This window comes from Oncorhynchus keta, chromosome 11, assembly GCF_023373465.1.
Source record: "Oncorhynchus keta strain PuntledgeMale-10-30-2019 chromosome 11, Oket_V2, whole genome shotgun sequence".
Classification (NCBI taxonomy): domain Eukaryota; kingdom Metazoa; phylum Chordata; class Actinopteri; order Salmoniformes; family Salmonidae; genus Oncorhynchus; species Oncorhynchus keta.
In genome coordinates, this window is record NC_068431.1 from 17872672 (window position 1) to 17894441 (window position 21770).

A 21770-nucleotide genomic window follows, 5' to 3' on the forward strand; every position below is an offset into this window, starting at 1 on the left:
CCACGAAGCAAAGGAACTGAGAAGTGGTCTATGGTCACCACCTGTAGAACCACTCCTTTATTGGGGGTGTCTTGCCAATTGCCTATAATTTCCACCTGTTGTCTATTCCATTTGCACAACAGCATGTGAAATTCATTGTCAATCAGTGTTGCTTCCTAAGTGGACAGTTTGATTTCACAGAAGTGTGATTGACTTGGAGTTACATTGTGTTGTTTAAGGGTTCCCTTTATTTTTTTCGAATAGTGTATATATATACACACACTACCATTCAAAACGTTGGGGTCACTCAGAAATGTCCTTGTTTTTGAAAGAAAATCACCTTTTTTGTCCATTAAAATGACATCGGATTGATCAGAAATACAGTGTGACATTGTTAATGTTGTAAATGACTATTGTAGCTGGAAGCGGCAGATTTGTTATGGAATATCTACATAGGCGTAGAGAGGCCATTATCAGCAACCATCACTCCTGTGTTCCAATGGCACATTGTGTTAGCTAATCCAAGTGTATAATTTTAAAAGGCTAATTGATCATTAGAAAACACTTTTGCAATTATGTTAGCACAGCTGAAAACTTGTGCTGATTAAAGAAGCAATAAAACGGGTCTTCATTAGACTAGTTGAGTGTCAGCAATTGTTGGCTATCTTCTGAAATTCGTCAGTCTATTCTTGTTCTTAGAAATTAAGGCTATTCCAACCGAGAAATTGCCAAGAAACTGAAGATCTCGTACAACGCTGTGTACTACTCCCTTCACAGAACAGCACAAACGGGCTCTAACCAGAATAGAAAGAGGAGTGGGAGGCCCTGGTGCACAACTGAGCCAGAGGACAAGTACATTAGTGTCTAGTTTGAGAAACAGATGCTTCACAAGTCCTGAACTGGCCGCTTCATTAAATAGTACCCGCAAAACACCAGTCTCAACGTCATCAGTGAAGAGGTGACTTCGGGATGCTGGCCTTCTAGGCACAACTAGAGGTCGACCGATTAATTGTAATGGCTGATTAACTAGGGACGATTTCAAGTCTTCATAACAATCGGAAATCGGTATTTTTGGTTGCAGATGTTTTATTTTTATACCTTTATTTAATCTTTACTTAACTAGGCAAGTCAGTTAAGAACACATTCTTATTTTCAATGACGGCCTAGGAACGAGGCAGAAAGACAGATTTGTACCTTGTCAGCTCGGGGGATCCAATCTTGCAACCTTACAGTTAACTAGTCCAACGCTCTAACCACCTGCCTCGTGAGGAGCCTGTCTGTTACACGAATGCAGTAAGCCAAGGTAAGTTGCTAGCTAGCATTAAACTTATCTTATAAAAAACAATCAACGACTGTCGTTGCACCAATGTGTACTTAACCATAAACATCAATGCCTTAAAATCAATACACACGTATATATTTTTAAAACCTGCATATTTAGCTAAAATAAATCCAGGTTAGCAGGCAATATTAACCAAGTGAAATTGTGTCACTTCTCTTGCGTTCATTGCACGCAGAGTCAGGGTATATGCAACAGTTTGGGCCACCTGGCTCTTTGCAAACTAATTTGCCAGACTTTTACGTAATTATGACATAACATTAAAGGTTGTGCAATGTAACAGGAATATTTAGACTCATGGATGCCACCCGTTAGATGAAACATGGAACGGAATAAACTTTTTTTTTCTCGAGGTGATAGTTTCCAGATTTGACCTAAGGCTCGTATTTCTGTGTTTTTATAATAGTTAAGTCTATGATTTGATATTTGATAGAGCAGTCTGACTGAGGGGTGGTAGGCAGCAGCAGGCTCGTAATAGTCAACGGTATATGGTTTAGAGAGAAATAGTTGACGAGTTATAATTCCTGTAATAACTTGCGGCTGAATTTGAAAGGGGTTCCTTCGTTATTTTACCGTTCATGTCTTCCATACAGAATGTCTTGATCTACTTCAAATAAGCCTCTGCATTTTGATACCCGTGTAAATCTCACTAGGATAAGTTAACGTTTGTCAAAATAGTGTCATAAATCTACTCTACAAAAAAAATTATCTTCGCTTATATTTAGCCAATATTGATCAGAGTTACCCTCTCCTATGGATATCTATCTACACAGTTATAAAATTGGCAAGGTGGTGTAAGCCTACACGAAACGAAGACCTTATTTTAAGTGAATCTAAAAATATCCTATGGAATAAATGAATGAAGGAACCGATATTTTCAGATTTTGCTAGAAAGAGTCATGGGAATTATGACTCTCACTTTGGTAGTCAATTCTTACCATGTCCATTATTAAAATAGGATTTCCTGCATATAGAAATTAGTTTGTTTTCAACATTCATCACAGGTAACTTAAACTCTATTTTTAATCAAACAGTTGAGAGTATTTGTCTCCTATGCAGACTCTTCAGTATCATTGTCACTTCAGAGCTGTGTGTGTGTTTTACAGATGGCAGAGAAAAGCAGAGCACCAGTGTAGGACTATTACATGGAATTGGCACCAGGGAAAGCAAGGTGTCTTATTTGTGATAAAGATGTAAGCATGTGGTCAGCAACGGCTAAATCAAAAAATACCACCAACCTGTGGAATCACCTCAAGAACACCCATGTAATATATTAAGTTAAAATAAAACTGTTCATTGTTCATTCAGTATTGTTACAATTGTCATTATTACAAAAATGTGTGTGTATATATATATTTAAATACATTTAAAAAATCTGTCCGATTAAATCGGTATCGGCTTTTTTTGTCCTCCGATAATCGGTATCGGCGTTGAAAAATCATAATGGTCGACCTCTAGGCACAACCCGTGACTGTGTCAACGTGCATGTGCCCTGCCTGCCATAGGAGTTGCTAGACTGGAGTCGCTAGAGCATGATGGGATAAGGCCCAACAATTACTTTCAATTGTGAATCAATCAGGAAACTGCATGGCCCTATCTTTATTTTATGTAAAAATAGTCAGAAAATCATTAGATCATTATGTGGACTAGCCAATATGACTAACATTTTGAAAGTATTGAAACAATGTTCAAAACCCACAAAGACAACCCAAAACAATATTTTAACCATTAACGCCTAACCAAATGGTCCACAAGGTTATCAATGTGTCACAACACAAGAGTAATGGCCTTATCAATATCCATTTAACCCAAAGCCATTGTTCACACAGTGGCCTGAAGCGCCTGAAAGAGAGAAAGCCCATTCACTTATACCTATCACCAATTTAAAGTGACCTCTTTTATAGGGGTCGTGTGCAAGTCATGCTCGTCATTTTTCAGTCTAGATAGCCTAATAAATGTAGTGCAGCCAGGCTAGGCTACCGTTTAGTTTAGGATGCATTTACATACACTTTCTCACTTGATGCTGGAGGCAAAGATGTAGCAGGATTAATTATGGATCCCTTAAGCGCGAATCCCGTTAGCGGGACTGATTTGACAACATCCAATGAAATTGTAGCGCACCAAAATCCAAACTACAGAAATATCAATATTCAACCTTCACAAAAATGTAAGTGTAATACATCAAAATAAAGCTTAACTTCTTGTTAATCCAGCCGCTGTGTCAGATTTCAAAAACAAAAACAACAACCATGCGATTATCTGAGGACAGCGCCCTGCATACAAACACATGAAAATAATTTTTCAACTAGGCATTTTTCAACAAAAGTCAGAAATAGCCATATAATAAATGCCTTACCTTTGAAGATCTTCTTTTTGTAATATCAAATGTCTCAGTGACACTATGAGCGGCCGTTTTGTTCGATAAATTCCTTCTTTATATCCCCAAAATGTCCATTTATTTGGCGCATTTGATTCAGAAATACACCGGTTCCAACATGATTACAAAGTATCTAATAAGTTACCTGTAAACTTGGTCCAAACATTTCAAACAACGTTCCTAATCCAACTTCAGGTATCCTAAAATGTAAATCAAATAAATTTTTAAGACCGAATAAACTGTTTCAAATACCAGATAAAAACAACGTGAAGCGTGCTCCAGTTCACACACAACAAAAGACTAAAGCCCTTCAGAGTGACACCTACAAAGAACAGCCCTACTTAATTTCTCAAAAGAAAAACCATCTAACAATTTCTAAAGACTGTTGACATCTAGTGGAAGCCATACGAACTGCAATCTGGGCCTTAATAAATCAGGTCTCCCATAGAAAAATATTGGAAAACACAGCGACCTCAAATTTCTCCCCCTGGATGGATTGTGCTCGGCGTGTCGCCTGCCAAATCAGTTCTGTTATACTCACAGACATTATTCTAACAGCTTTCAAAACTTCAGAGTGTTTTCTATCCAAATCTACTAATTATATGCTTATCCTAGCTTCTTGGCCTGAGTAGCAGGCAGTTTACTTTGGGCACGCTTTTCATCCTGGTGTGAAAATACTGCCCCCTATCCCAGAGAGGTTAATTAATTGTTAAACTAGATAGTTCATTGCCCACGGAAGTAAATGTATTTACCATAAAAGATATGGATCAATATTTTCGTAGCAAATGTGCAAGGGCATGCATGTCCAGGTTATCCCCACATCACCAATTTCATCCATAGAGAAAATAATACTTGATGAAAAATTGCAAATATTTTCCTTACCTGTTAGGTTGCCAATGCTGTTGTAATCTCTGCGTTATGGACATCACCTAATACCATGATGAAGAGATAGCAACACTTGCATCAAGCGCAGCACTTGAACAAATGTCTGTTCAAATATTTTAACTGAGAGGGTCTCCATTTAGCTATAAATATACTTTTGGGGGTTTTAAGTATATTATGCTACTCAAACCTAATTAACGCTACTTCAATTAAGGATATGGAACTCCAACCACATCGCACCCCAGGTATTCTCTTTAAAAATGCAGCCAAGGGAAAGCATGTAATATTCCTAGATAAATAATCAAATAAATAAATAGAAAAAGTAAAACATGATAAAAGATATGGAGATGTGATTCATCATATTATTAGCCTACTGAGTGGAAAGAATTTACAGATGCCCCAAATAATGGTGGAAACTACCACAATACAGCAACTATAGGCCTTACACAGAACTCCAGGATCGACATGGTGGTGGGCACGGTCCGACCTTTTCAGAACAACGGATCATTTATCACTAACTCGATAAAGACAATTCAGCCGGATGATATACTTTAATTTTTTCGAAACAGCGTCAAGGGACAATGGGATGAAAAACCCAAGCACTGAAGTTTGCCTTAAATGGTCACACACGCTCCGGTCACGCAGTATGGGGCTGTCTGGTCCACATTTCGGATGGTACCGTTATTCGGCATAGATCCACTCTATATAGGTTAGTTATATAGGATAGATTTATAATTTCACGGCCGTCATTCCAAGAGCATTACACGCCTAAGAAATCCGCTTCTACAGCTTTCCATGAAAGCGCAGTAATACCAAATTATAGAAATGTACAATATGCATTATAAGTACAATAATACGAAAGTCGTCTTACCGTATGGCGCCTGTAACTAAAGTCGTCTGACGCACAGTTGGTTGTCTCCGGAACGGGCCAGGCCGCCTGTACATCGCCCCATGCCGGGCGTCCTGGGACAGAGTCCCCGAGGGAGAGGGCACTGAGCACCAGGCATTCCTGCCTCTGTTTCAGCAGCTCCAACTCACAAAGACCGGCCAAACTCGCCTCAAGGCGCTCCTTATTCCGACTGCGCTCCGCTGTCATTGGGAAAGAAAACGCTCGGTACATCGTTCTCCCTTGCTCGGAGAGTGGCTGAGTGCTTACTCTTTGGCTCTTTGATCGTTTCTCAGCCGTTGGCCGTTCCTTCCTACTAGTATCCAAGTGAGGCTAAATTGTCTGCATATTTAATTTCAAAGTGACTTTACTCTTTGGTTTGATATACATGTTTTAAAGCGAAGTAGCGACAGTAAACTATAGATACAGCTGCGAACCATTGTATGCAGAACCGAACCCATACCTACTGCTCGCTCAATGATGTTGCTGGATTCCAATTCCGTAGCTGTCAATTTGACATTAGCATGCCCGGGTTTTTCAGAGGGTCCATTGGTTACCCAGAACCCACGATAATTAATATTCATAAGTATTCTGCTCGTCAAGATGTGATTGGACAACGAGCTCTCCTTTGTATTCCTAAACGCGCAAGGTCACATTCACCCAGCCAGTTCAATTAATTCATCTTTCATTAATGCCTAAAAGTTAACACCAAGGGATCGTGAAGCGTTGATCAAGTTGTACCAGCCTTTCATGAAAATCCAAGCACCTTCTCTGGCTACCTCGCCTATAAACCCATTGTCAGTGAAAACGGAATCAGTGATATCGTATGACTAGTTGCAAGGGAGACCGACGGTTCTATACGCTATTTATACTTGAAACAAATATTAAAGGTTGGTTGCAAAGCCTGTAGATTGTGTACATTACAGCCTAACAAGGGGAAGGCGCCATCTGGTGGCCACATGTATCTCTTTTTATTTCTCCCTCTCACACATGCCCATCCACTTTTGGTATGAACTATAGGTGTCCTACATAGTCACTCTTTGGACCTGTGGACAGTTGAAACGTGGGATCTGCTCATCTACAGTGATATAATCGGTTTTCAGATCATTGCAGAGATGATGAAATGAGACTTAAATCACATTAGTGCTACATAACAGATTGGGTGTACATATCAACTGTTTCTCATCTCACGTCTTTAGGTGTCTGGAACATGCAGCCTGAAGAGTCCACACCTCTCACCTAATCATTGCTGGGAGATAGCTAGTTGCTTCGCAAATGGCACCCTGTTCCCTATGTAGGGAATGTACAGTATGTCTCGAAGTGTATGTATATATATATATGTGTATGTCTATGTAGGGCTCTGGACAAAAAGAGTGTACTGTATAGGGAATAGGGTGCCATTTGCTACGCATCATCAGATAACCTTAAACAACCTCCGATATAACGAGCAAGGACACAAAGGAGCAATGATTAACAGCTGACATTCGAAATGCCTCCTCTCACGTATTTAATAGGGCTATAAAATGCATGCCTCATTTACAAATGTCTTAGTAACATGGCAGCATCATTATTAGATTAAATTACATGAATGAAAATAGTGACTAGAAATGAATTGAACTGAATGAATGACCAAATGTAGCACTGACAATTGCAAGCAATGTGAACATTGCTCAAGGGGGTACTGAAGAATCCCCCATTGAAATAATATCACAATTCATTGGTATGGACAGAAACAGACAACTGCAGGGATGAGTCAGACAGAAAATGCATATTCGAATGACTTTATTTCATTCCCTCCATCTCTCTTCCACAAACCAATAAAGCCTTTAGAATCTTTTTCTTTCAAAGTTTTTCCCAAAACCACGACCAGCGCAGAAGGGTTTCACTAGTCTGTGTACACTGAAACGATACACAACATAGAAATACAATATATTATCTGTATAACACAGGAGGTTGGTGGCACCTTCGAGAGGACAGGCTCACGGTAATGGCTGGAGCGAAATCGATGGAATGGTATCATACATGGTTTCCATGTGTTTGATGTCATTCCAGTTCCAGCAATTATTATGAGCCGTCCTCCCCTCAGCAGAATATTTCAGTCATATATCGGAGATCAGAAGGCTTTAAAAAAAACATCTGGTATTGATATAGAGGATATAATACCACAGTGTTTGAGATGGAAACAATTAGCAAGAAATTGCACCTCTCTGAGGTGTGTGTGTAATGAAGTGAAGAGTTTGAAAGAATTGGTCAGGCTTCTTTACCTGGCTACCCAAACTCCTTGCTCCGGCCAAACGTTATGCCACGCCCACGGACAATAGTTTCTTCCCCACAATGAGTCTGGATCGGAGTATCTCCCGGCGATTTCTAGAATGCTAACTGTTCTGAATTGGTCCTAGGTTGGGCCAGAGCCAGAACACACACAGGTAAAGCAGTGTTTTGAAAATAATCTGATTGGTTTGACATGATCCGATCGCTGATGACTGTTTGGTACAACACCCCTCATTTTGACGTCACCACAAACGACTTCAACGATGGAAGTCTCAGACTGAAGTATGTAGCGAACACAGAGCAGTGGAAGAATTCACTTTGAGTCATCAGGAAACATAACTACAACCACAAGCTCTAGAATACATCCTTTCAATTAGCTATTTATGTCTCATACTCAGTATAACACATTTCCTATATTCTGCAAATTGTTAAGAATTTATTTAGAATGTTCTACAATTCGGCAAACATGAACAGGTCTGTGGCTTTGTGAGTATTCAATTGAGTAAAGCTCTTTCAGTTTCAGGTTTTTGAAGAACACTACTCTTTGGCTGCAATATATTTTGTTTGTTTTCTCAGACACTCAAACATGCTCGCTGACCATTCTATTGAAAAACACTCTTCAAGCTTTCAACTACCAATATATTAGATTCATGTAGTTTGAACAGAGTACATTTTTTTCTGGGCCATTTGAGGCATTCCTGCAATATAAAGCATCCATGCATAGAACACATCAGATTGTGAATGAGAACAAATGGGACAGGAAGCTAGCATGCATTCACTATCGAAGGGTCCACAAGGGTCTCAAGTTTTTCAGAAACCCTAACGAGGGCAGCTTGCTGTCAATGTTAGTGAATTCATTAAATACATGTATTGCATAAGATTAATAGTTTTATCTTTAAGGGTCACCAAGTCATTTGGAAGAGATTACTATTACCTCAGAATACCTTACTATTCCTCCCAAATACTCTTTTTAGTTGCACATCGTCCCACATTGGTTGACCGCTTTCTACTCCTCTTCTAAGGGCCACAACGTCAACAGAAATGATTGCCATGGTGAGATACAGGCAAAAAAATGTAAGTACAGTACAGGTCATTGTAATCTCATCATGGGCCCTTTCTCTCACAAATAAATCTGCCCTGAATTGTCACGTTGTCATTGTTAAAATTGGCCAATTTGACATGAACAAGGCCAAATGGACATTTTAGTAACATTAAACTATGTCATAGCGCAAGGGAGTCGGGGAAAATCATTCTGCAATAACGTAAATGACTCGCAATCAAAAATGTGTATGAAATGCTACCGACTGTATCAATCCATATTGTTTTTCTTCTTCTTTCAGATGAAACCCTCCTCTTTTTGGAATGTACGTGAGTTGAACCCATCCCCTCTCTGTGCAATGCTGATAAGTCCAGGGTCGTATTCATTAGTGCACACCACAGCAAAATGTTTTGCAACTGAAAACAAAAATGAGTATCTTATTTGACAAATTCAGGTAGGTCCCTCCCTGTTTTGGCTCGTTTGCTTCCTACTGAATACAACCCATGGCTAAAGCATTGTATCTTTTGGCTCAAATGTTATTTCTGCACACTGTGAACCAATCCCTCAAACACACTAGTTAGTGGCTGAATCAACTTTTGAACAAGGCTTTGTTTGTTTCCAAAGTCATCATAAGAATCCTAGAGAGTCAATGACAAATACATGGGTGGCAGGCAAATATGGACATATATAGCAGTCAGAATTCAATCTGAAAATAAAATGTCTTTTGATAGCTATATGCTTCCATAGACAGATGCGGGAGATACTAAACAGATAGCTTCGGCCACAGTAGAAATCATTAGACAAAATCGACAGACACAAAGTGGTAATGGTTGATAGCGTCAACTTGACACATCCAATATGCCAGAATATAGCCCATGGCAGACATTTTTGGGACGACACAAAGGACTACAGAAGGTCAGACCCGAGTTCAAATACATTTAGACATTTTTAAAATACTTTGAGTGTTTGCATTAGCCAGCCTAGAATACCAAGTTGTTGGAGTTTGCCGTTTTAGGACTTTTCTATTGGTCCACAAAGCCAGACAAGTTCAACCAAGCAAAGCTGAAATGTTTTAAATCATTTCAAATGGTATTTGAATACGGGTCTGCAGAGGGTGAACACTGATCATTTCCCCAAACGTTTCTTTTACATTTTTCGTAAACACTGTACATAAATCAATAAATATCTGAACTGTACAATATGCATTATTCTTTTTTTCCAGCTTCAAGCATATTTTTCAATTAGGAATTTCACAGTTTTAATCATCAAATACATCGTTGTCATTGCCGTACTTCAGTTCGGCTGCAGTATCCCTTTGTAAACGTCTCTACGAAAAAAATACCCTCCCTAAAATAATGTCTACTCCCTCTCTGGTTAAAAGCTGAACACTTTAAAGTTCATAGAGTGACAGAGTATAACATCCACATTATCATAACACTGGTCATTATTATCTCTGTCTGACAGTATTTAGGCTGGTAACAAATACTGGGGGAAAAACATGAATGATCTATGTAGCGCAGGTATGGACAAATTCAAGCTCCATTGCATGTGTAAAATCACTTAGGGAACATACCAAGGCCTATACAGTACACTCTGAGTACATTCTATTCAAGCCAAGGACAGGATAGCCACAGATGAATTGATACGACACAAAGTGGCCAAATAAAAGATGAAAAGAATACTGCCCAAATTGAAAAAACATACATGTTAGCATAAAAGTTGACACACAAATCTTGGCAACAATGAATAGGTGTATCCATAACCTAAAACAAATCATCCTGAAGGATAAGGTTGGAGACATGTTTGGATAAAACCTAAGCACAACGTTGAGATAGCGTTTGGGGTTGGCTAGGGCAAAGAATGCCCTGTTTATGGAAGAGGGTTGCATCATCAAAACATACTGTGTACCTCTGCAAAAGCAGACTGCTTTCTCATCCATATATGGTAACAACCAATATATTCTCACTGCTGCTAACAGCTATAGCTAGCTCCCCTGTCCACAAATCAAAAGGGGTTGGGCTACTCTACACACAGTAGAGAACATGCCTTAAAAAATGACAAACACTTAAACAGAGAATAACAAAGCCATGGCACAAGCTCTCAGGGAAACCTGCCCTGATACACCACGGAAGCCTGGTAAAAGTGTGCCCTGACTGCAAATGACTTCCACAAAAAATAAATACGGAATTATATTTTCATTTATAATATACTTTGATTCTTTGTGGTTCTATCCTAGAAATGATGGATTGTGTTGAAACACTGCATGCTGATTATCTTTCCGGTACGGTCGTAACCTGTTCCCAGGGGTCCAAAGGTCCGTAAAAAAAAAAAGGATACTGCAGCTCCACAAATTTGTCCAAGAGTTCCTAAAAAGGCTATGTACTAACCCCTTACCCAGTCTGAGACAGAGTACGCAGAGGTTTCAATACACATCTCCACCAGGAAAGCAATTTGTTTTCTTCAGACGGAGACAAGAAACTGCATGCTTTCACCGGCCCCCCACGTCATCCCAGTCCGCACGTGGCCCCCAAAAACAAAAAAACTTTACAGTACGACATTCTCGGAAAACAAGGGGATAAAAAGTTCAGAGTTCAGGCCAAGGTGGGTCACTGCACAGTTAGTGCTATCCGGGATCCTTGGGACGTTCCTACCCTAATCCCTAACATTAACCCCTAACGCTAACTTTCGCTATAACCTTTACCTAACCTTAACCCTTACCTTAAACGATTTCCAATTTAAACTTCAATGGGGTAGGGACGTCCCAAGGATCCTGGATAACAAGGACCGTCACTGCTGTCTTTTCACATGATGCAACGATGGCTGCCGTCCCACTCCGGCCCTGATGGTGATGAGGTCACTTCATGCCAGAAGTTGGGCAGTGGGAGAGTGGCCCTGTCCACCTTGCAATAGAACATCCTTCTGTTCTTTGCCCAAGAGTTCCAATGAATGGTTGGTTAGATATTGCACATAATGTCCCGGCTGGTGGCCTTGGGATTGTTTCTCAGTGATATCGACTCCCTTTCTCCTCCGATTCAGAGTTAAAGTCCTTTAAACCCATGCCCTTCTGCAGGTTTAGTAACGAGTCCTTCATCTGTAGAGGGACAAAGGAAACATTTCAACTTCACAAGCTCGACTTCAAAACTTTTTGCAAAAATCATGCATTTTTTATAATACATTTTTTCGTTTGTTGAAAATTATGCATTGAAGTATATGCAATGTCAAAGATTTTTAGTATTCGTAAATTAAGTTGATTCCTAAATTCACATCACATTGAATACACATTACATGCCGTCACATTGAATACAGTACTGCATGTGTTTGAACAACCATCTATGACACACACACACATTCTCAAATGGTAAAGTTAGTGAATGAACAATCCTTCTCTGACCTAATTGGTCAGTTATGCGAAGGCCATCAGTATTCTACTGATTGGCTGTCTCACCTCATCCAGCAACATCACAGACGACTTGATGATCTCCTTCCACTTCTGCAGCTCGTCGTCATGGTAACGCTGCTGCGACTCCAGGAGCTGGGCCCACTCCATCTGGGTCTGGGGCAGTTTACTGAGAGAAGGGGAGAGCGAGAAACACACACAAACACTGTTTTTAATCTGTAATTTGTCTGGTCAATTACTGTCATATTGTGGAGTGACACTTTAATAAATGTTCTAAACTCTAAAACGGACTAACATACAATTCCAAAGTCATTCCACAGGGCTGGTATCGAATTGGGATGTAGTGTATTTGTGTGAAGTACCTTTCTTGTGGTCGTATGCCATGCCATGAGGTGAGACTCTGTGTGGTGTATTCCAGCATCCACAGCTTATAGAACAGCATCATGTTCAGAAACACCAGCAATACTAGACTGTAGATAGAGAGAGAGAGTAAACAGAGAGTAGAGTGAGAGAGAGAGTGTGAAGCCAGAGAGTGCGAGAGAATAAACAGAGAAATGTAGAGAAGAGAGAAAGAGGTAAAGTAGAGAGAGATATTTAGAGTAAAGAGAGAGAGTGGTAGAGATGACATAAATGTATATTAGACTAAGGATAGCAGGATTCCCCTGGAATGTGCATGCCTTCAACTACTGCAAAGGAAGGATATGTTAACACTCATGTCTAGTGTATGTATGGGGTGAACCAAGTCCATCAAACACATATCTAATCAACATGTTGTTATGAAAAAAGTTGAATACCTTATACAGATCCTATAGGATGCATGAATGGAGACAGGGAAAGAGAGAGAGAGAGAGAGAGAGAGAGAGAGAGAGGACAATTACACACACCACCAGACAAGACGACAGGGTTTTTCTGCTATAATGCTGCTATAATGCTGGAGAGGGGGAAAAATAAAATATATTCGATTGTCAATGTTTGGTTTCAGTATGCCTAGAAAGTGGAAACGCATGGAGCGTCACAATGTTATCACAACTTGAGACACCTCGTCAGTATTTTGATTGTTGTTTTTTTAAACAATAGTGTTACAGTAGTTAGCTAAAGAGTGCAGTAGTGTTACAGTAGTTAGCTAAACAGTGCAGTAGTGTTACGGTAGTTAGCTAAAGAGTGCAGTAGTGTTACGGTAGTTAGCTAAAGAGTGCAGTAGTGTTACAGTAGTTAGCTAAAGAGTGCAGTAACAGTTCATTAGCAAGAGCACCACCCGTTGCTAGCAAATACGATGCGGTCTTCAAAAGGTGTCTCCATTAATGTTAACCTTCTGACATTCTCCACTTTAGTACACCAAGAACAAGAAAAGTTGAAGTGGACAGATTTAAATCAGATGAGTCACCACAGGCAACTTTGACACATAAATGACACCTAAACATTCAACATCAACTGAGAAAAGTAGAGACCAGAGATATCTATGGGATCTTCAATGGATAGTTCTCCACCCATAGAATTAGAGTTACTAGAATGGACATTTGAGGGGCTTTGGCCATTCTAGTAATTATATTTAGAAACACATGAAAGAGAATCTCAAACAACCAGCCGTGGTGTTGCTGTGGAGACAGCCCCCCCAGGGTGGCGGTGGAAGGATACTCACACAAAGCTGATGATGAGGAGTAGCTTGGAGACGCTGTAGAGCGCTAGGCCCCCTGGGACATGGTCCGGGATGTGTCTGGTCTGAGTGGAACCTGCAGGAAGATAGGTGACCATTTTGGATCTATACAAAAAGCCACGCAATACCTAATGCTTTATTCCTGCCCTAATCAAATATTACAGCTGCAGGTAATAAACGTTTTTGTTTTTCACAACCCTGATACAGTACAGGTTTTTGTGATGACAATCGCTATGAAAATCTACAGCGCAGTGTTACACAAACATTGTGGCAATTGTTCTGACAGTTGTTCCATTGTGCCAGGAAAACGCAAATCACAAGCATCTTAAGAATTTGAATATTATTTGAAACCAGGTCTGATTGAAAACTCATTAGCAATAGAGCACAGCTGCTCATGAGGCTTAAGGGTGTCCTAAAATGTACATCATACTCTGAGTCAAACAGTCATCAGCAGTCAGTCTGACCTGCCACTTGTTTGATGCGATGGTGGTGGGTGACCTCCTCGTCCTCGGGGGTGGTGACGGGGCTGAGGGCCTCGTCCATGTGGGGGGGCCGCAGGTGGATCAAGGGCCGTTTCCGCCGCCTCAACGCCCCTGCCCGTAGAGCCCTGGCCTTGGGGGACTGTCTGTGGGGCTCAACCAGGACCACCTCCACTTTACTCAGCTCCAGCTCTGGAAAGAGTTAAAGGAAAGGGTATATGTTTATTTCACAAGCTGCATAACACAGTTTCTCTCAAATGGCACCCTATTCTCTAGACAGTGTACTACTTTTGATCAGGGCCCTTAAGGCTCTGGTCAAAAGTAGTGCACTATATAGGGAATAGGGTGCCATTAGGGATGCAACCAGTGTGACACTGTATGGTATTCACAGAACCTGGGTTCTAAATCATGGAGTGATTCAATAGCCAGGGTGCCAGTATGTTTCTGCTATTTACTTCTTTGTTGTGAGTTGTTGGCAAGGCAACTCCCAAAGGACCCACTTAAGTAGAAACAGACCGGCATGCAAACTACAGGCAAAGTAAATTACCTCATTCTTTGAGTTAAATATTTACTTAAATAATTTATCCTGGTGATTAAGCACTATCTAAAGAGTACTCATTGTAATTTCTCAAGTGAGAATACAGTTGATTTAAATGTTTTAAGAAAGACAAATCCCTAGCCTCTCATCACCATCCTGATCTCACGAGCTTACATTCTGTTTCGCTACTCGGATTCTTGATTAAGTGAAGTGAAACGAGAGCACAGCTGGCAGGATGGTGGATCAGGCTAACAAATACTAGGCTCCAAGAATGACCCCAGGCTCCATACCATTCATATTCTAGATTAAACTATAGTCCAACTGACCTAAGTGTCTGAAGTACTCGTCCAGGCCGCTCCAGAAGTTCCTCTCGATAAAGCCCTTGACCAGCCCCCACGGCTGTTTCTTGTAGCGCAACTCTGTGGATACCCTGCAGGACACACACACACAGACACACATAATTCAACCGTCATTACACCTGCTTGGTCAACCTTAAATTTGACTTATTCTTTTAATACATTTTGAATACATTTCACCCAAGGAGTCAAGTACTGCATTATCAAGGTTGTGTTCAGTAGGGAGAAAACATTTTTTAAACAGAGTGAAATGAAGTGGTACTACCTAAACATGTCCAATCAGAACACTTGTTATTGTCTTCCGTTGTAAAGCATTTTGCTAGTCTGCCCCACTGAACACAACCCTGGTTGGAATTTTAACAGCTAATTTTAACAGAGTGGAGCACCCCATCTCCAATCATAGGAAGAATAGAGGGAAATCTCTCACCTTAGCCGACACTTCTTCCTGGCCACCCTGGTGAGCACGTAGCGGTTTAGGGTGTAGAAGTAGTCATGGTAGGGGACGTCGTGTGCTATCACCTCGGCATCTATGATGTAGCACTCGCTCTCCTGGCTGGCCTTGTACAGCGTCTAAACCACACAGATATGGAAACTCGATGATGGAATAGTTGTGTTAACAGACAACAACAAAAGAGGCCTATTCTGGCAATTGGAAGGCCGCAAATGACATTCAGCCATTTGTCATCTGAAAATGAATGTGTTTCTATATGTTTTAGTACCTTCTATAAATAATCAATAATAAGAACATTGCTATCAGCATTCATAATGTTTTTTATAAGCATTCATAACAACCCGTGGCTCCCAAAAGCAGCCTGTAAATACATTCATAACAACCCGTGGCTCCCAAAAGCAGCCTGTAAATACATTCATAACAACCCGTGGCTCCCAAAAGCAGCCTGTAAATACATTCATAACAACCCGTGGCTCCCAAAAGCAGCCTGTAAATACATTCATAACAACCCGTGGCTCCCAAAAGCAGCCTGTAAATACATTCATAACAACCCGTGGCTCCCAAAAGCAGCCTGTAAATACATTCATAACAACCCGTGGCTCCCAAAAGCAGCCTGTAAATACATTCATAACAACCCGTGGCTCCCAAAAGCAGCCTGTAAATACATTCATAACAACCCGTGGCTCCCAAAAGCAGCCTGTAAATACATTCATAACAACCCGTGGCTCCCAAAACAGCCTGTAAATACATTCATAACAACCCGTGGCTCCCAAAAAGCAGCCTGTAAATACATTCATAACAACCCGTGGCTCCCAAAAGCAGCCTGTAAATACATTCATAACAACCCGTGGCTCCCAAAAGCAGCCTGTAAATACATTCATAACAACCCGTGGCTCCCAAAAGCAGCCTGTAAATACATTCATAACAACCCGTGGCTCCCAAAAGCAGCCTGTAAATACATTCATAACAACCCGTGGCTCCCAAAAGCAGCCTGCTCCCAAAAGCAGCCTGTAAATACATTCATAACAACCCGTGGCTCCCAAAAGCAGCCTGTAAATACATTCATAACAACCCGTGGCTCCCAAAAGCAGCCTGTAAATACATTCATAACAACCCGTGGCTCCCAAAAGCAGCCTGTAAATACATTCATAACAACCCGTGGCTCCCAAAAGCAGCCTGTAAATACATTCATAACAACCCGTGGCTCCCAAAAGCAGCCTGTAAATACATTCATAACAACCCGTGGCTCCCAAAAGCAGCCTGTAAATACATTCATAACAACCCGTGGCTCCCAAAAACAGCCTGTAAATACATTCATAACAACCCGTGGCTCCCAAAAGCAGCCTGTAAATACATTCATAACAACCCGTGGCTCCCAAAAGCAGCCTGTAAATACATTCATAACAACCCGTGGCTCCCAAAAGCAGCCTGTAAATACATTCATAACAACCCGTGGCTCCCAAAAGCAGCCTGTAAATACATTCATAACAACCCGTGGCTCCCAAAAGCAGCCTGTAAATACATTCATAACAACCCGTGGTGGCTAACAACCCCTGGCTCCCCAGCCAAAAACAGCCTGTAAATACATTCATAACAACCCGTGGCTCCCAAAAACAGCCTGTAAATACATTCATAACAACCCGTGGCTCCCAAAAGCAGCCTGTAAATACATTCATAACAACCCGTGGCTCCCAAAAACAGCCTGTAAATACATTCATAACAACCCGTGGCTCCCAAAAGCAGCCTGTAAATACATTCATAACAACCCGTGGCTCCCAAAAGCAGCCTGTAAATACATTCATAACAACCCGTGGCTCCCAAAAGCAGCCTGTAAATACATTCATAACAACCCGTGGCTCCCAAAAGCAGCCTGTAAATACATTCATAACAACCCGTGGCTCCCAAAAGCAGCCTGTAAATACATTCATAACAACCCGTGGCTCCCAAAAACAGCCTGTAAATACATTCATAACAACCCGTGGCTCCCAAAAACAGCCTGTAAATACATTCATAACAACCCGTGGCTCCCAAAAGCAGCCTGTAAATACATTCATAACAACCCGTGGCTCCCAAAAACAGCCTGTAAATACATTAAATACATTAACAACCAAAAACAGCCTGTGGCTCCCAAAAACAGCCTGTAAATACATTCATAACAACCCGTGGCTCCCAAAACAGCCTGTAAATACATTCATAACAACCCGTGGCTCCCAAAAACAGCCTGTAAATACATTCATAACAACCCGTGGCTCCCAAAAACAGCCTGTAAATACATTCATAACAACCCGTGGCTCCCAAAAACAGCCTGTAAATACATTCATAACAACCCGTGGCTCCCAAAAACAGCCTGTAAATACATTCATAACAACCCGTGGCTCCCAAAAACAGCCTGTAAATACATTCATAACAACCCGTGGCTCCCAAAAACAGCCTGTAAATACATTCATAACAACCCGTGGCTCCCAAAAACAGCCTGTAAATACATTCATAACAACCCGTGGCTCCCCAAAAGCAGCCTGCCTAAATACATTCATAACAACCCGTGGCTCCCAAAAACAGCCTGTAAATACATTCATAACAACCCGTGGCTCCCAAAAACAGCCTGTAAATACATTCATAACAAAAACAGCCTGTAAATACATTCATAACAACCCGTGGCTCCCAAAAACAGCCTGTAAATACATTCATAACAACCCGTGGCTCCCCAAAACAGCCTGTAAATACATTCATAACAACCCGTGGCTCCCCAAAACAGCCTGTAAATACATTCATAACAACCCGTGGCTCCCAAAAACAGCCTGTAAATACATTCATAACAACCCGTGGCTCCCAAAAGCAGCCTGTAAATACATTCATAACAACCCGTGGCTCCCAAAAGCAGCCTGTAAATACATTCATAACAACCCGTGGCTCCCAAAAGCAGCCTGTAAATACATTCATAACAACCCGTGGCTCCCCAAAAACAGCCTGTAAATACATTCGTAACAACCCATGGCTCCCAAAACAGCCTGTAAATACATTCATAACCGTAATAGCATTCATAATGCATTACACACAGGTGATCATAACAGCGACTGTAGTTACGTTACGCCAAACGCAAACATAGCATGAAAACAAACTATATACAACATTTAAAACCTCTATGACCTGCTTTGCCACTGGGAGGCTCCACTCACCTGAGTCTCAGTGACGGTGGCGGTCTTGGGCGCCAAGGGGTTGGTGAGGGAGACGGTGTACATGATCTCTCTGGTCTGGTTGCCTGCCTCTTTCTCTTTCTTCCAGGGGTGATAGACGATGTCTAGACGAAGAGTGAAGACAGACAGAAAGATCAGCCCTTACTCCTTTAACATTTGCCCAGGTTTTAGTCTGACACACATTGAATTATTTCAAAATGCAACCTTCCTGCCTTCCTTCAATTCTGATCTGTGAGTTATTGTTGTGTCCACTTTACCAATCCAGCCATGTCAGATAAGGATTTACCTCAAGGGAGGAAGGAGAGAAAAACTGATCAAGGATCAGGTCACCCCCTGTCCATGTAATCTTCATCATTAAGATCTAAAAGGTAAAACTGGTCTGGGTACTGTGGTGTCACCTGAAAAGCGTCTCTGCTCTAGGAAGTCCCTCATAAAGGTGGACTCGGTGAAGAGGATGTCGTACATCTTGTCAACGCTGAACTCGTACACCTCGTTCATGTACTGCTTCCCATTCAGGTCTTCATGAAAGGCCTGCACCTCCCCTGCTGCACACACACAGAGGAAGGAGAGCAAGTGAGTGAGTGTGTGTGTATGTGTGAAAGGATGTGGTTTAATATACAGGAATAGGACAGTGACAGTGTGAGTGTGTGTGTGAGTGAGTGAATGAGTCGTCGTGTATGCACGCATGTGTGCAAGTGAGCGCGCATGTGCATGTTTCAGAGACCCAAACCTTCGTCGTGCGTCTCGGAAGAGTCGCTGAGCTCAGTAGGGAGGTCCTCATTGTCGTTAAAGTCCAGCGAGGGCGAGGGGGCGGGACTGCTGTGACCACTGCTCCGGTTGTCCAACCCCGGCAACTGGAGGGTCAGGAGTTCGCCATCAGGGAGACACAGGGGGAAATCATCCACGGTGGCCAAATCAAACTACAGAGGAAGAGGGGGTCATGAGCGAAGGGTCAAGTCAAACCATAATCACAGATCATTGCCCTACCTACTGCCTACATACTTGTAAAATTGAAAGCTCAGCAAGGGATAATATGGTTGAAATGCCACTGGTGTGATCTTGAGAGGGCCCTGCATGGGCATGAATTTTAAGCTTGAGCCCTAGCCATGCATGCAACATTCAGGCCCTACCCTACCACGATCCAAGATGGCGTAGCAGTAGGTCGTCCTGTCGTATCGTGTCCCCTGTATATATAGTCTATTTTTCATTTTACACATTTTTCTTCGCATATCTTTAAAAACATTTTGCTAAACCTAAGCTTCCAAATACTCTCCTGCAACCCGCCTCACCCAATGTAGCTACTTTTTCCTAAAGTATTTATATTTACTTCGGAACCAGAACCCCTCAACTGAAGCTAGCCAGCTAACCACCAGCTATGCTAGCGGCCTTCAGCTAACCGGTCATCAGCTAACCTTTAGCTCGGAAAGCTCTCGCCAGTTCGAACAACGCGACGCTAACCAGAGCATAACGGACCTATTTATTTTTTATCCCCGGATTCCCACCGCAAACGGAACACTTTTCAGCTGGATCTTCACAACTAGCTATCGAGCTAAACCGCAACCCACGACCGGTCTATCGATGTCACCGCATGAAGAGGAATAAACAGACTCACCCCATCGCGACGTCCCCCAAAGGCTAACTCTCTAGCCCTTGCTATCTCCTTGCTTGCTAATTCGGCCTGCTAACTGCTAGCTTGTTTAGCCCAGGTCCACTAACTGCTACCTTGTTTACCCCGGCCTGCTTACTTTTAGCTTGTTAGCACAGGCCTGCTAACCGTCTGCATCGCCGCGTCCCAAACACTCAGTGGCCCATATGTACTTTCTATCTCTTCCCGATTTTTTAAAAATGTGTTTATACCTTCCGGAAACCTGCCTCACCCAATGTGATACGGAATCGCTATTATTTTAAATTTTTAGAACACACTCAAGAACCTCCAGAAACTAACCAGCTAACTAGCTACAAGCTACTTAGTCATTGTTAGTTTTTTAACCTGGATAACACTCGCCAGTCCAGCTCCCCTGCCCCATCCACCGCTGCCCCCTGGACACAGATCACTTGGCTACATAGCTGATGCACGCTGGACTGTCCATTAATCACGGTACTCCACTCTGCTTGTTTGTTTTATCTGTCGGCCCCGTTGCCTAGTCAACGCCATTTTACCTGCTGTTGTTGTGCTAGCTGATTAGCTGTTGTCTCACCTACTGTTTTAGCTAGCTTTCCCAATTCAACACCTGTGATTACTGTATGCCTCGCTGTATGTCTCTCTCAAATGTCAATATGCCTTGTATACTGTTGCTCAGGTTAGTTGTCATTGTTTTAGTTCACAATGGAGCCCCTAGTCCCACTCCTCATACCCCTGATACCTCCTTTGTCCCACCTCCCACACATGCGGTGACCTCACCCATTACAACCAGCATGTCCAGAGATACAACCTCTCTCATCATCACACAGTGCCTGGGCTTACCTCCGCTGTACCCGCACCCCACCATACCCCTGTCTGCGCATTATGCCCTGAATATATTCAACCATGCCCAGAAACCTGCTCCTCTTATTCTCTGTCACCAACGCTCTAGGCGACCAGTTTTGATAGCCTTTAGCCGCACCCTCATACTACTCCTTCTCTGTTCCGCGGGTGATGTGGAGGTAAACCCAGGCCCTGCATGTCCCCAGGCACCCTCATTTGTTGACTTCTGTGATCGAAAAAGCCTTGGTTTCATGCATGTCAACATCAGAAGCCTCCTCCCTAAGTTTGTTTTACTCACTGCTTTAGCACACTCTGCTAACCCTGATGTCCTTGCCGTGTCTGAATCCTGGCTCAGGAAGGCCACCAAAAATTCAGAGATTTCCATACCCAACTATAACATCTTCCGTCAAGATAGAACTGCCAAAGGGGGAGGAGTTGCAGTCTACTGCAGAGATGGCCTGCAA

At 42.0% G+C, this 21770-nt stretch overlaps 2 protein-coding genes across 8 annotated transcripts in view; both read right to left on the reverse strand.

Annotated features, from left to right (window-relative positions):
* LOC118389849 (dapper homolog 1-like) overlaps window positions 1–6259 on the reverse strand; it is a 41383-nt gene extending 35124 nt beyond the window's left edge. The window contains exons 1-2 of one of the 2 annotated variants that reach the window (XM_035779759.2): window positions 5449–5541; window positions 4578–4624 (exon numbers count right to left, since the gene is read on the reverse strand). Coding sequence is in view for 1 of the 2 variants with exons in the window: in XM_035779758.2 (XP_035635651.1) it covers window positions 5449–5697 (249 nt within the window). In the remaining variant the exon portion in view is untranslated. Of the gene's footprint in view, window positions 1–4577; window positions 4625–5448 lie in introns of both variants that reach the window. The other variant, XM_035779758.2, reaches the window with a different exon arrangement.
* A 971-nt stretch (window positions 6260–7230) lies between these two features.
* gramd1ba (GRAM domain containing 1Ba) overlaps window positions 7231–21770 on the reverse strand; it is a 178139-nt gene continuing 163599 nt past the window's right edge. For all 6 annotated transcript variants that reach the window (XM_052529648.1, XM_052529649.1, XM_052529647.1 and 3 more), the window contains 10 exons: window positions 19573–19762; window positions 19241–19387; window positions 18825–18946; window positions 15625–15767; window positions 15168–15271; window positions 14289–14495; window positions 13810–13900; window positions 12533–12640; window positions 12219–12339; window positions 7231–11864 (listed from right to left, as the gene is read on the reverse strand). In XM_052529648.1, the coding sequence (XP_052385608.1) occupies window positions 11775–11864; window positions 12219–12339; window positions 12533–12640; window positions 13810–13900; window positions 14289–14495; window positions 15168–15271; window positions 15625–15767; window positions 18825–18946; window positions 19241–19387; window positions 19573–19762 (1323 nt within the window). In that variant the 3' untranslated portion in view covers window positions 7231–11774. The remainder of the gene's footprint in view (window positions 11865–12218; window positions 12340–12532; window positions 12641–13809; window positions 13901–14288; window positions 14496–15167; window positions 15272–15624; window positions 15768–18824; window positions 18947–19240; window positions 19388–19572; window positions 19763–21770) is intronic.